The sequence below is a fragment of the Erythrolamprus reginae genome, chromosome 2 (assembly GCF_031021105.1).
Source record: "Erythrolamprus reginae isolate rEryReg1 chromosome 2, rEryReg1.hap1, whole genome shotgun sequence".
In the NCBI taxonomy this organism is placed as follows: domain Eukaryota; kingdom Metazoa; phylum Chordata; class Lepidosauria; order Squamata; family Dipsadidae; genus Erythrolamprus; species Erythrolamprus reginae.
Genome location: NC_091951.1, coordinates 53366770 through 53381747, shown reverse-complemented (window position 1 = coordinate 53381747; position 14978 = coordinate 53366770). Strand labels below are relative to the sequence as shown.

The window sequence follows — 14978 nt, the reverse complement described above, 5'->3', positions numbered from 1 at the left end:
TTTTAAGATGATATTGGATAACCATTTGTCTGAAATGATATAGGGTTTTCTGCCTAAGCACGGGGTGGACTAGAAGACCTCCAAGGTCTGTTAATCTATTCTATTCTATTCTATTCTATACTCCCTGCTCAAATCCTACAAGCAACATAAATTTGAGGGGAAACAACTTTATAAGGTGCATTCTCCCCAAACTTCTCACAGTCAAACTAAATGTACCCTTCACTGAAGCCAAGATCAATGTGTGCTTACCTCAAAAGCTGCCAATGGTGTAAAGTGTTAGAATCTGCAAGGTAGAAAAAGCTAAAGATGGAAGGACCAGTTCTGTAGGGCTCTTGAAAGTTCATCAGCTTTCAATGGAAAATAGACATTTGATCCGTTGTCCCATATGCTGGCAGATCATTGGCAGTTATTGTCTTTACCAATAGGTTTGCAGAGCCATTGTGGTATTGACATTTCAGGTAATGCCTTCAACATGGACATGAGATGTGAGGGATAAAGAAAAGTTCCTAAATATAATGTACTTTGAACCTAGCAAGAGGCTTTGATTTCACAAGCTCAAGAGGTGGACGTACTGTACCTCTTTGGTGCCAGAGTATACAAGACAATATGGCCAATTTGAAATGTTGCATGTTTTATGCAGGCTTGAGAGGAAAAGTTTTAGTTTCTTAATTCTCTTCCAAATAACGTTTTGCAGGCTGTACTTGCATTTTTGTTGCATGACAAACTGCCTTATATTTCTTCCTGATAGTATATTTTGTATAAACTACTGGAAACTACTTAATAGTTTTATGAGCCTATTTTTCAAATTATTGTTATAATTCTGTCTCTTATTTATTTTATTTATTTATTCGATTTTTATGCCGTCCTTCTCCTTTGACTCAGGGCGGCTTACAACATGTTAGCAATAGCACTTTTTAACAGAGCCAGCTTATTGCCCCCACAATCCGGGTCCTCATTTTACCCACCTCGGAAGGATGGAAGGCTTAGTCAACCTTGAGCCGGTGATGAGATTTAAACTGCTGACCTACAGATCTACAGTCAGCTTCAGTGGCCTGCAGTACAGCACTCTACCTACTGCACCACTCCGGCTCTTATGTTGGCTGCTCAAAGATGCATGCAATAGATATCATGTATTACATCACAACTTTCTTTATTCTAGGGGTTCTGATATTTTAAATAAGTTTCTAAGTCTAAAATAGTTCATTCACTAATTTCGATGTATTAATACTTTTCATATTTTAAATTACAACAAATATAACATGAAAGTGGGAGAATCATTTGGTGGCCCAGGGCCATCAGTATGTTGGTGAAACTTATCCTGGGCCATGCTCTGCTGCTCTTGGTGTCTTATTTTGGTTCTCTGGCTATTCCAGGGACGTCTTTAGATATGGAAGCACAAGTCCTGAAAGAGAAGACCTGTGGATTTGGGCTTTTCCTGGAATCAAAGACTCCTACTTGAACAGCAGCTGGAGGCTGGGACTGGGGCAGCTTTGACTCAGCAACTTTAAGACGTGTGGCAACTGAGGCAAGACACCTTGCTACAATAACATAGGGCCCCATTAGATCACCACAAAGCAACTTATTTGGGACTGCCTTTAAAGACCACTCAGAAGTTTCATTTTCTCCAAAATGCAACAGCTTGGATACTATTTGGCACTTTTCGGGAGAAGTACAAACAGCTTTGGATTCTGTCCTGGCTTCCTATTGGCACTTGGTTGCCTTACCAGGGGTAGGCAAAGTTGGCTCTTCTATGACTTGTGAACTTCAACTCCCAGAATTCCTGAGACAGTCATGCTAGCTCAGGACTTCTGGGAGTTGGAAGTCCACATGTCATAGAAGAACCAACTTCGCCTACCCCGCCTTAAATTATTATTGTTTGTGAGATCAAGGAAATGTGTCTTCTGGGTCATGATCCCCGACCTCTGGAGAAGTATTTCCTTAGAAAGAAAGGGAGTGTCCTCACCCCTAGGGTTCTGGAAATCACTTGAAACCTGGCTTTGGTTGAGCATATGTAATATACATTATAATATTGTATTTTGGGAAGCCCCGTTTTATTTGATCTGTGTTATTTTTAAGAGTCTTTTAGGCTGGGCTTCCTGTGTGCGTTTTTATGTCTTTTCTGGTTTTATGGATACTTTTTGTTTAGCATGCCGCCCAAATTCTGCTGGTGTTGAGCAGCTATAACAAATTGAAATAAATAAAAATAACCAGATTTAAAGGGATGGTTGTATCCTATAAAGCTCTTCGTATTATCACATTATCTTCAGGAATGTGTTTCCCTCATTAATGGGGCTGGCCAATTTTATTTCACTCAAAAGCAGCTAATGATTTCCCACTTTCAGAAGATTATGGGGGAGGGGGGAAGCTCAGGGGTCTGGAATGCCCCCCCCCCTTTAGAGCAGGGGTCCCCAAACCTGGCAACTTTAAGACTATGCTGGCTGGAGAATTCTGGGAGTTGAAGTCCACAAGTCTTAAAGTTGCCAAGTTTGAAGACCTCTGCAGTAGAGTTTAGTTTAGCTCATCTCCAAGTTTTAACTGCCATCAGAAGCAGTTGAAAATATGTTATTCAGATATTTTGTTTTAAAGATTTTACTATTTTAATACTGACTGTGGATGTCTTTGGTTGTATATGTCTTTTTTTTAAAAAAAACCACTGGGAGTCCTGCAGAATGGCGATGGGCCATAAATCCTACGACTAAATAAAATCATGTCCGCTAATATTATATTAAATACTCTAAGAGCCTCATGACACTGATTTCTAAACAGAGCACAGGAACAGTTATAGGTCTTCTATACTGTGTGATTTGAAGGAAGAGTACAGTAGACTTCCAAAAGCCACTGGAAACAAACTTGCATTATGGGATGCACACCAAGAAATAGACAATTGCTCTCCTGGTTGCCATGATAAATGAGTTGTGGGGACTTATCAAGGTTGACTCAACCTTCCAAGGTGGGCAAAATGAAGATCCTGATTGTTGGGGTTGATATGCTGACTCTGTAAACTGCTAAGAGAGGGCTGTGAAGTACTGTGAAGAGGTATATAAGTCTAAGTGGTAGTGTTAAGTGCTATTAGGTGAGAGTCAGACTTTATACATTTTTCTTTAAAGTGAACAACAGAGGAATGACCTTATATTTAAATATAAAATCTTCCTCAGGTGAAGCCGAACTGTTGCTTTCATACAACCCCCCCCCAAAAAAAAAACAAAAAACAAAACAAAATCAAACCAAAAAAACCCCTTCCAGGCTGTTTTCCTGGCAGGCACCTGAAGATGAATTACCATCATCATCTTCCACGAGTTTTTCAAAATAATCAATAAATCCCAAACTACCTGACATGATCGAAACATTTCAATATCTTAAAGGGTTAAATAAGGTTCAGGAGGGAAGTGTTTTTAATAGGAAAGTGAACACAAAAACAAGGGGGCAAGATCAGAAGCAACGTGATAAAATATTATTTTACTGAAAGAGTAGTAGATGCTTGGAACAAACTTCCAACAGACGTGGTCCACAGCAACTGAATTTAAACATGCCCGGGATAAACATATATCCATCCTAAGATAAAATACAGGAAATAGTATAAGGGCAGCCTAGAGAGACCATGAGGTCTTTTTCTGCCATCAATCTTCTATGTTTCTACCCCCACAGCTCTGGGGTTTCCTGGTGGTCTCCTGTCCCCGAATCGATCAATCAAGCACACTCTTTTTATTTTTGTTTTATAATGTTATGATCAGCTAGGCACTTCCCTGGGTGTGATTTACCTGTGTTGACCTACCCTACATATATACCTATCACACACCGTGGTGGAGCGAGAGACATAAACAGAGCCTTCTTGGCTAACTCTCCCTCTCCTGCCTTTCTGTGGGCCCCCACCCCACCGCACCCCTTAAACTCTGAGACAGATGATCAGACCATTCCGGCAGGAGTGCTGTTTCAGGCGCCCCAGCTGTGTTAACCCTTTCGGTGCCGGCTGGCCGGACCCCTCCCCTTCCTCCCTCCCCCACGCCCGCCCCCACGAAACGGAGGGACTCCAGCCCTCACTCACCGTCGTTCCCGTGAAGTTTCGCAGCGTCGACCCAATGGCTCCAGGGCTGCCCCAGCATCGCCTCCGGGCTAGGCAAGGACCTGCGCTCCCCGACGGTCGCCATTGCTGCGCTGGTGGCCGCACTGGCGGGGATGGTGGCGGTGGTGGTGGTGGCGGCGGGGCCGAGGCCGCTCTCGCCGCCGCCGCTGCCTCCTCCGTGCCGGGGCCGCCGCTGCTGCTGCCTGCTGGCCGCCACCGCCGCCGCTCTGCGTTGCTCCCCTCTGACGTCAGCCGCGGCCCGCGCCGACATTCTTTCCGCTGCTACAATGTAACGAGAAAAGTCATCAGGCTCCTTTTTAAGGTGGCGCCGCCGCTTAAGGAAGTCCCCCAAGAAAGCGCCGGGGTTCTGAATCGGGGCTCGCCGCTACGGACACCGCGCCGGGAAGAAGGAAGAGAACAACAACAACGACGGCGACGCCAGGCCTCGCATCGCCTTTTGTTTCCCATGAAATCTGCGCCGGACAAGCCGGATGAAGGGTGTCGGGTCGTTCCTCCCCCCGCCCGCCCGCCTCGGGTCGCACTCGCTCAGCTCGGGAAGGACACCAGGCGAGGCGAAGCGATCGCCGCGGAGGCGGCCGTAGGCATCGGGGATCCCGACTCGGCAGCGCTTCTTGTCCGGATTCGAGGAGGCGGGCGCGTCTCCGGACGGCCATCCGCGGGGGGGGCGATCTTCAAGCGTCTCTCTTGGCCCTCATCGCCCTCCCCGAAGTCGCCCAACTCCACGGGCGAAAGGAAGTTGTTTATTTTAGGCGTCTGGCAAAGTCCGGGCGCATCACCGACTGCGCCCGCCCTCTTTCCTTTCCTTTCGCAGCGACAGGGTCTTAAAGGGACAAGAGGAAGCACCTTCGGGGCTGCCTCTACCCGCCCGCCCGCCCCGTAAGCCAGGAAGTCCGGGCGGCGATCGCCCCTCCTTCCAACGTCTAATGGTTTCGTTTTACGAAGGCATCGCTTCCTCCCCCCTCAAAAAACCCACTCTTGACACACACACGCGCGCGCAATTGAACCCACGCGCCCTCGGCTTGCGCGAGTTCGTTTCAAGGGCTACCTTAAACGCAAGACGCCTCCCTCCCACCTTAAAAGTTTTCACGTCAAGCACGGGGAACGGAGGCTGAATAGGAAACAAGCAGGAAACTAACCTCGTCTGTGCAACTCTTCTCCCGCCCCCCCCCCACCGCCCCCGCCCCCCACCGCGCACTCGCGGACACCTTCCTTCCACGCTAATGTCATCGACGATCTTGCCTTAAAAGGTCTCATTTAATATTTAAATCACTTCGCATCGATCCGCCAATAAGAAAAAAGTTAAGGGCTCCTGGGCAGGCTGGCTTTGCTTGCGAAAGTCGCCGAGGGATTTTTTTTTTTTTTTTTTACATCTGTCAAAACCGGGAGCGAAGAACCAGCTTGACAAATCCGGCCGCTGGGTTAAAACGCAGCAGCAAAAGCAACCACAATATATTTTAGCTCCCCCCCCCCCCACACACACATAAAAGCTTGAAAATAACATTACCCGCTTACCTCTTTCCTTGCCCCCCCCCCTCGCGGGGAAGTTCTTAATATGAACATGAAACTTGGCGACATTTTTTGAGGTACTATTTGTAAGTTTTGCTGTTTTGTTTTTTACCTCAGACGAGACAGATTTTGTATATACTGTACATTATGTACTTTAAATAGGATGGCGGTTTGTTAAACCGGCAGTCCCAAAAGGTGCTCCGTCCCCCCCAAGAGGTAACTGGACTTTCTGGTTATTTTTCTTTGAAGGCGTTTTGCTTTCTCATCCAAGAAGCTTCTCCAGCTCTGACTAGAGGGAACATCCAGTCGGAGCTGAAGAAGCTTTTTGGATAAGAAGTGAAAGGTCTTCAAAGAAAAACCAGAAAGTCCAGTTGCCTCTTGGAAAGCACCTTTGGGACAACCATGGCCTGGATGAATCTCCATAGGCATTAAACTGTCAGGTTTCACAATACCTGCGCTCATCTTTTTTTAAACTGTAACTTGTCCCAGTAGATTAAATGGAGTGGTTTCTTTTTAAACACTTGCAAAAGAAGTCAAGGCATATATATTTCCCTCACTTGACAGATAATTTATGAGTAATTAATTTCAACATTTTCTGTGGAGCTGTAAAAAATCCATGGTGCATCTCAAAGAATAACTTTGGTTAGTGTTTCTACAAACATTCCTTCTAGAAGTGCAATGGGACTCAACTACCTGTTTAGCATTCACTCTAATTATTCCTGATATCATTCATATCAGAGATAAATACTGTACCAAAACCTGACAGAAAAAGTCAAACAGGACTGCCCTAAAATGTATTTCTATTTTCAGATGCTAGTATCCAGTTGCTAATCTGCTGCTCAGGCTGATCCCAATTTCAGATTTACTCAAAAAAAGGTCCACTGAATCCAATGAAAGATATCACCTATTCCCATGATTAGTTACTGAGCAACAAATAGCTTCTGTGGAATTTAACAGATGTGCAATGAATGCATTTTAAATGAACAGAAATCAATGTAGAATATTCCCATATGTCTTATTTTGTGTCAAAAATTGTTACTAGTTTTGAATAACAGTGATAAAATGGGCAAGATTGGAAAGATAGTAAATTGCCATTTTATTTCTACTAGAAGTCAACAAGCTTCAAATGATACTCAAAGTAATCTTAAGTGAAAAGAGAAAGCATTCAAGTATAATTGAATGGACCGATAATTTAAAATTAAGTTTAAGGAACAGAAAAAGATGGTTTTATACGATCTGAAGAGGAACCTTAACAGCTATGACCTAAGTATTGTGAGACAGACAAACAGAGATTTTTGCATAAATGTTTAAAATATGCTTTAAATACATCAAAATATCAGGAGACTTGAATCATGTCTTGGAGTATATGGACACTAGTGTCTAATAAGCATAAATTCAAAGGGCAGATTTTATATTATCCAAACTTTTAAAACAGTTTGAAGGCTAGCCTAAGGGCCTAAATGAAAAAAATGTGATATTATTAAAAATAGATTATCTCAATTAGAAAGGTTTAATTCTAATTTATACATTGTAACCAGTTAATAAATGCAGATTAAAATAGATTTCATGTAGTAAGCACATAAATTCTTTCTCATAGAACACTTGTATAAGGCAGCTTGTTACATGGATTCCCTGCACATTATGAATCTCTATGTACTGACACATGCTTACAAATTCTAGTTGATAGATACAATCAACACCACAAACAATTCTACACAATAAAGCCAATGTGTAAGCAGCCACTTTGTAGAGCAGCATTCATATTTACATATATCCAATTTAAGTTACAGTATTTTGTCACATATGTACTCAAATGTTTGGAGTTGAGTTACTGCATACATGAACAATATTTTCAGATAATTCACTGTCTTTTATACAGTGAGTTAAAACTATTAAGATGTCATTCAAATCTCATGGTGTACAGGCAATTGTGTAATGGCTTAAGCTTAACAAATATTGAATGCCAAGGTCCATTACCAAACTCTAGAGTCTTATGGGATACATTAGCAATGAGGTGCCAGCTACAGTTAGCACTATTCTGCCAGCAAAGCAGCTGAAGAGGATGAGAGAAAGTCTGAAAAAATAGAATGAAAAAGTACTTAAGCATGCCAGCTACTACTGGAAAGAATGGGTCACATTATTTAAATGAACAGCGTATATTACATGTATACAAGACTCTATTTCAACTGGCTTTTAATCAGGTGTATTGAATTTAATATTAAAATTATAAATCACAGTTTATAAGCGTAACAGCTACTTTCACACATCATGGTAATCCAAGTACCATATTAACAAACTATGCATTAGAAAATGATGTGTAAAATACAGCCATTCATTTTCAAACCCCGTATTTCTGATTTTTTTAAAAATCAAAATATACCGGTATTAGGTTTTATTATTTATTCTAAATCTTAGATATTTTTGTATAAAGTTACCAAGAGTTGCCTATGAATATCAAATGGAATTCTGTTTTCTATATTTCATTTTCATTCTACTGTTCACATGTTTCTGATACTAATGCAGGTGACATAGCACTAGCCAAGAATAAGGAGCTATCAACAGGTTTGAGAAAATTACAGAAAGAGAGGGAGAGGGGAGGGGGAAGAGAGAGAATCCTAAGAACTTCAAGAAAGAAAATTGTTAGTGACCAGAGAAGACCAATGCCTATAGGAATATGCTATTGTCAAAAAAGACTGAGCCAACTCTGGAATGCTAACTTAAAAATTATTTTCTTATGGCATTTTATAGCAATTCATACTGAATCCCCACCCCAATGTTATGAAAATTGTTTCTGGAAGTAAGCAGCATACCGTAATTCTTCTGAAAATATTAAATTTATTCAAATGAGTTAGGCATGTGGTATGTCCTTTGCATTTACAGTTATTTCTACCACAATTATAACATGTTTTCTGATCATATGCTATTATTTATTTTTTTAAAACTTCCATTAAAAAGGGTTTCTTTTATTCCCCTTCCAAACATTCTACTTTTAGCTTGTTTATATACTTTTTAATAAAGTATTTATTTGACCTATATATAATGTATACATAATCTTACTATTTAACTTAAATAAATATTCTAAAATGTCTCTGTTCTTACAAGAAATGTCTTGCATCCTATGCAACGTGAGTCAGGTCTCAGAGATTCACCATCTATATAACTCTGACTCTTTTTAGATTTCACTCAAAGTTTAGATAGCAGTTAGTAAAGAGAAATGGAATATGATTATTCTTTGACAAATGTAGGAATATATGTTTGTAATCAATTTGTGAATGCTGAGAGATTGACATGATTATGTGCCAATTAGCAACTTGACCAACATTGTTACTGGTTAATGATTTTCAAAACAGTCAAACTAGAAATTAAAATAAGAATTAATTTTCTGATCATTGGAATTACTCCATCATTTGCCTTACTTATCTTCGGGACCGCCTCCTGCCGCACGAATCCCAGCGACCAGTTAGGTCCCACAGAGTCGGCCTTCTCCGGGTCCCGTCGACCAAACAATGCCGTCTGGCGGGACCCAGGAGAAGAGCCTTCTCTGTGGGGGCCCCGACCCTCTGGAACCAGCTCCCCCCTGAGATTAGGATTGCCCCCACCCTCCCTGCCTTTCGTAAACTCCTTAAGACCCACCTCTGCCATCAGGCATGGGGGAACTAAACATCTCCCCCTTGCCCATGTTGTTTTGCCATTGATTGATTGACTGTGTGTCTGTTTTTATATACATTGGGATTGTTTTATGAATTTATTAATTTTAAACTGTAATTAGATTGGTGGGCATTCGATTTGTTATTATGTACTGTTTTATTGTTGTTGTGAGCCGCCCTGAGTTTGCGGAGAGGGGCGGCATATAAATCCAATAAATCTAATCTAATCTAAAACTATTATTATAACAGTGGTATCAAAATTCCCAGAATCTCCCATTAAAAATGAATGTGAAAAAGTAATACACATGGAGTACATTTTGAAATTACAGATTAATTAATTAATATAAAAGATGTTTGCTAAAAAGCTAATGTTGAGCTTTATGAAAAAGATTTTTTCTCCTATTTCTAGTTTTCATGGAAACAATTGAAATAGTAATAAACTATTATTTAATATTACATATTTTGACAGCGGCCAGAATTTCAATCGCACAATTCTGGAAACAGAAAGATCTACCAGATTACTAAGAAAAATTATGGACTGTGCCAAAGCAGACATGATGACACTCAAAATAAACAATAAAGAAGACTCTGAATATTATAAAACATGGAACGATTTTTATGAATGGTTAAAAATAAGGAAAAAATAAAAATTAGATATTTATATGAAATATATATATATATATATATTTGTTTTCGTAGATTTTCACGGGTACAGGTATGACGGTCTTGGTATATTCGGGTTTCTTCCCGTGTAGGATATATATGAATGAATTTACATAAGCGTTAAACTCTCTGAGACAAATTATGAATAATTTGATATATAAGAAATGTATTATTATACCTATGATGGATTCTAAGTGGTCAAAAGCACAACAAAATCATAAATTAAGTGAATAATCCAAACCAATTTTCTTACATTATTGCTCGTCTCAGCCGTCAAATTGACTTACTCTAAGATGTGTTTGATGGATATGTACAAAATAATTAATCATTAGATATTTTTTGTTTGTTTTGTTTTGTCTGCATTTTTTAATGTTCTGTTTTTAATGTAAATAATTCAATAAAAACTATTTTTTTTAAAAAAAAAGTAACAAACTATAGGTGTTATATATTTGCTTCTTTCCTTTTCTCTGTTTTATTCTTTCTGGTAAGTTAGCTTTCTCAAGATTGAAATATTTAATATGGTTACTTGTCTATTTTACCATATCTGATAAAAGAACCTCAAATACTTGCAGAACTAATTTGAGATATATATATTTTTTTTGCTAGGGTAGTAGTTCTTATAGCTATTGAACTTTATAATCACTCAAAATATTCCGGCATAGCATTAAATCAATGCTTTGGGTACAAGATAAAAGAAATGATTAAGGAACTGTGGCTGTACATTCAAAAATAACTTAGCCCTCCCCTCTGCCCAATATTTATAGCCATCTTACGACAAAACAAAATAGCAAGAAGATGAAATTCTTTAAAATCTAACTCAGAAAGGAGGAAAAATATATTTTAAATTGTACAGAGAATCTGTGATCTCACCAATTATTTTGCATTTATTTTAAAGTTCACACATATTATTATTTACCTTTCTCATCACAGGGGGATAGAAAATTATTTGTTACACAAAATACATGTCATGTTTTATTTGAAATACACTATTGGTTTACACTGAGGTAATTGGCTATGGGGTAATCATACATCTGTAAACTCTGAAGATACTTGACAATAGATTCTTAAAAGACATTGAATTAGCTACTATATGAATTAAAAATATATTTTAAATAATGAGAAGAAAAATAGAGATTCCAGGAAAATAAATGAGAATATGGGCTTAATAATTTTCTAAGAGAAAGAGATATAATCCAACAATATGTGGCTCACATGACTGCTAAGATTACCGGTGAGAGCTGAATTGCAAATGAATGAATGAATGAATGAATCAAGCAACTTTGAGATCAACATCAGAAGTATGACTGATAACAATGAATGAAGATGATGATGATGATTTTAGAAACACTGGACGATGCATCATTCTCTGTTTAACATTCGTTGTGGACTAAAATATATGATGAAATAGTGTGAAGATGCCATGATGTATATACAGAAGGTATGACAATGCTTCATTTATCATTATCATATTATGCAATCCATACTGGCTAGAAATAGTATTTTTTATTCAAATCAGCAGCCAAATGATCACCCAGATTTAATCGCAGGAATACTCAACTTTAAGAGAAAGTTGATCATGAATCACCTCACTGGAGCACATGGTCTCTTTAGTAGGTGCACTGGCTTAAGTGTTAAGTGTAGAGTACCCAAAAGAGGGAGTCTGCCTCATTTGCCCTGTTAACTATTGCTTGATGAAGCATCGAAGCCAAGAGCAAAAGTTTAGGATACATTTGATCAAACTGAAATAATGAAGACCCAGAACTCCATAAATTGGTATTGAAGCATATAATAACCCATAGCCCAAATTGCAGCAGAAACTCAGTGTGTTGCGAAAATGGTACATGCAGGAACAAGTGTGCAAAGCTATTCAATGAGCATACAACAAAAGCGGTCTTCAGAAATGGGATGCTTTGAAGGACATCAAGCAGGACAACAGAAAATGCCAAAAGACCCAGAATCCCCGGAACAAAGAGAGATTTGTTTGTCCTCTTGCTAACAAACACTGAAATCAACAATCATACTTAAGAAAAACTTTGTCAAGTTTTAATTGAAAAGGAGCATGTGACCTGAATAAGGGAGGAGGAAGTTATTTTGGGTTCCTATTAGATGCTGGAAAAGATAAAAAGCAGCATATTGCCCCCAACAGTTTGGGTCCTCATTTTACCAACTTTGACAGGATGGAAAGCTAAGTCAACCTTGAAGCAGTCAGAATTGAACTGATGGCAGTTGGCAGAGTTAGCCCACGGAGAGGGGCGGTATATAAATCTAATAAATAAAAATAAATAAATCTAATAAATAAATACTGCATTCTGACCATTGTGCCATCATGGCTCTTCTATGAAAAAACAGATTAATTCCCTCAGGGGAAATTAATAGCAAACATAACAAATAGTAACATACTGTTAACTTTTTGAATAAAGTGATTTTTGCTTGCACGGTTTTCTTTGTTATTTATCTTTTTAAAATCAGCTATTAAGTGTAGCTAATCCCCAGTTAGCAACAGTTCAAAGTTACAAGTAACCACACAAAAAAGATACTTCTGTCCCAGTGCTGAAGTTCCAATGGCCTCCAACCCTGTGGTCACTTGACCACATTTTGGGCACTCAACAACCAACTTGTGTTTACAATTGTTTATTTCCAGTTTCTGGTAAAAAGAGAAAAGAAAAAAAATCCCTCCAGTGAACAATGGAATCACTTCATGATTGTATTCAATTAAAGACCGCTGCAAGAAAGGGCTCAGCCGCATGATAACCCACTTAAGAAATACCATCATATACAAGCATAACTGTAGACACAATTATGGCTGTACTGTAAGTCAAGGACTACTTGTAGCTGATGTTAATTAGCATTCAATATATTACAGCTTCAATACCCTGAAGCTGAATTCTCAAATGATAGTTTCTCCACGTAAGAGAAACATGTGTTCTGTTTTATTATATGTACCTGTGCATACGTGCAATACTAGACAAATGCCTTACAGTGTTCCATGAGGCCAATTCAAATTCTGAAATACATAAAAAATTAATTAAGTTTAACTAAGAGAAGTTATTGTATTCCGCAATGAGAACAAAGCACTAATGCTGGTAAACCAACACACAGATATATCTGACACTGAATGTGTTACTTTAGCTTCTTGTCCATACCGTGTTTCCCCGAAAGTAAGACAGTGTCTTACTTTCTTTTTACCCCCAAAAGCCCCACTACGTCTTACTTTCGGGGTATGTCTTACATTGGAAAAAAATTGAAAGGGTCGCGTTCCCGAAGGCATCTCCCCAGAGTCCAGAAGGGCAGCCGCGGGACAGGAGCCTCGTGAGCCCTTTTCCAAGTTCAACCTCAGGGCTCCAAGCGGCGTGCACGCGTGGAGCCACAGACGCATGTCGGGGAAGCGTGTGTCTGGAGGGGAGGAGCCGCTCTGCGCAGTTGGGCAGCCCCACCTGCCTGCCGGAAAGGAGGCGTGCGAAGGAGGGCGCAGCTCCGAGCCTCGGCAGGGGAAGAGGCGGTGGCGCCGCGGCGAGGCGAAGGCGAGGGGCGCGTGGGGAGCTTGGAAGCGACGTCATCGGGCTCCCCCCCCGGCAATACCCCCATGTTTCCCCGAAAGTAAGACATATGTCTTACTTTCGGGGTACGGTTTATATTAGCCGACCCCCCTGAAACCCCCGATATGTCTTACAATTGGGGGTGTCTTACTATCGGGGAAACAGGGTATATACGTATATGGACATTAAAAGTCCAAATTCGGTTTATATTGGCCTAGGAACCTTTGGACTAAATTGAGTTAAACCTTTTATTAAAAGTTGTATTGTGCATGATTGTATGTGTTTGAATGCAAGGAAAAAAATTATCTTGTAGATCTATATTAAATGATCCATAAAAATAGTTACCAACTTGACAGGAGAAGCAATACATTTGTGGTGACCAACTGCCAATGTCTAATGTAAAGTGAGAGAATGCTTCTAAGCTCCTCAAGTTGCAAAAAACTTGAACTGGGGAAATTGCTGTCAAATGTCAGGAAATCAGGAGATCCAGGCAGTAAGAAGATTTATTGCAAGCTCGGGTTCTCTAAAAGAATCTGAACTACAATGGCCAAGGAAATTAGTGGGAGTTAAAAATAAAAAGGAATTCAAAGTGGGTTGGACTTAGATTTATTGTGGGCACACAGGGACTCGTGACTGATAACAAGTCTCCGGAGAAGGGCGGCCTAGAAATCGAAGCAGTAAGTTTGACCGCTCCCTCGGGTTCAGCCTAGTCATCTCCTACAAGGCCTTCTATTATAGGAGTGTCAAACTCGATTTTATTGAGTCACATCAGGGTTGTGTTTGACCTTGGGGATAGGTGGGATGGGCATGGCCATGGAGGCACCTGTGGTGGCCTGAGCGCTCTGTCAGTGAAAACAGGTTCCCAAGCTCTATTTTCAGCTGTGACAGCCTCCTGCAACCCTCTGCCAGCAAAAACAGAGCTTGAGGGGGCCCTCACGAGCTCCATTTTCGCTGGCAGAAGCACCATGGGCCAGACTTTCGTTGTTTCCAGGATGGCCCGACATGTCAGCTCTAAGCACCCATGGCCTGGATCTGGATCCCAGGTCTTGAGTTTGACACCCCTGCTCTACATGAAGGTAGAGTACAATATGGCAGACATCCAACATACGTCTTGTGGGTGAACTGTAGCAAACCATGAGTAGTAGCTAGCTGGAACTTCAATCCAAACATTGGAACTTTAATTAGGAAGGAAGCACTGAAGTGAAACAAACAAAAAATGTAAGTAGACTACTTTTGAAATAGACTATGAACATTATGCAAAATAAAATCAATCAGGATAACAGAAAGGTTCAGGAAAGGTCCTATTTGTCTCACTCTTAGAATATGCATTTCATCAATTATAAAAAAAAGTGAAGCAATGGCAAACCACTTCTGAAAAACCTTGCCAAGAAAACTTCAGGAACTTGTTTCCAAGAATTGGACATAAGTGAACAGAAGGGGTGGGGAGAGAAAACCTCAGCTAAAGTCTCAGATACAGAAGGACAAGTTTTCAGAATCTTGTCAATCAGTCACAGGCTCATTCATGAGGAAATGCGAAGTTAACTC

At 40.2% G+C, this 14978-nt stretch overlaps 1 protein-coding gene across 2 annotated transcripts in view; it reads right to left on the bottom strand.

The window, feature by feature from the left end:
• Positions 1-14978, bottom strand: part of ATXN7 (ataxin 7) — a 123511-nt gene that overhangs the window by 68521 nt on the left and 40012 nt on the right. Inside the window, exon 3 of one of the 2 annotated variants that reach the window (XM_070738157.1) lies at positions 4043-4342. In XM_070738157.1, the coding sequence (XP_070594258.1) occupies positions 4043-4331 (289 nt within the window). In that variant the 5' untranslated portion in view covers positions 4332-4342. Of the gene's footprint in view, positions 1-4042; positions 4932-14978 lie in introns of those variants that run through there. The other variant, XM_070738158.1, reaches the window with a different exon arrangement.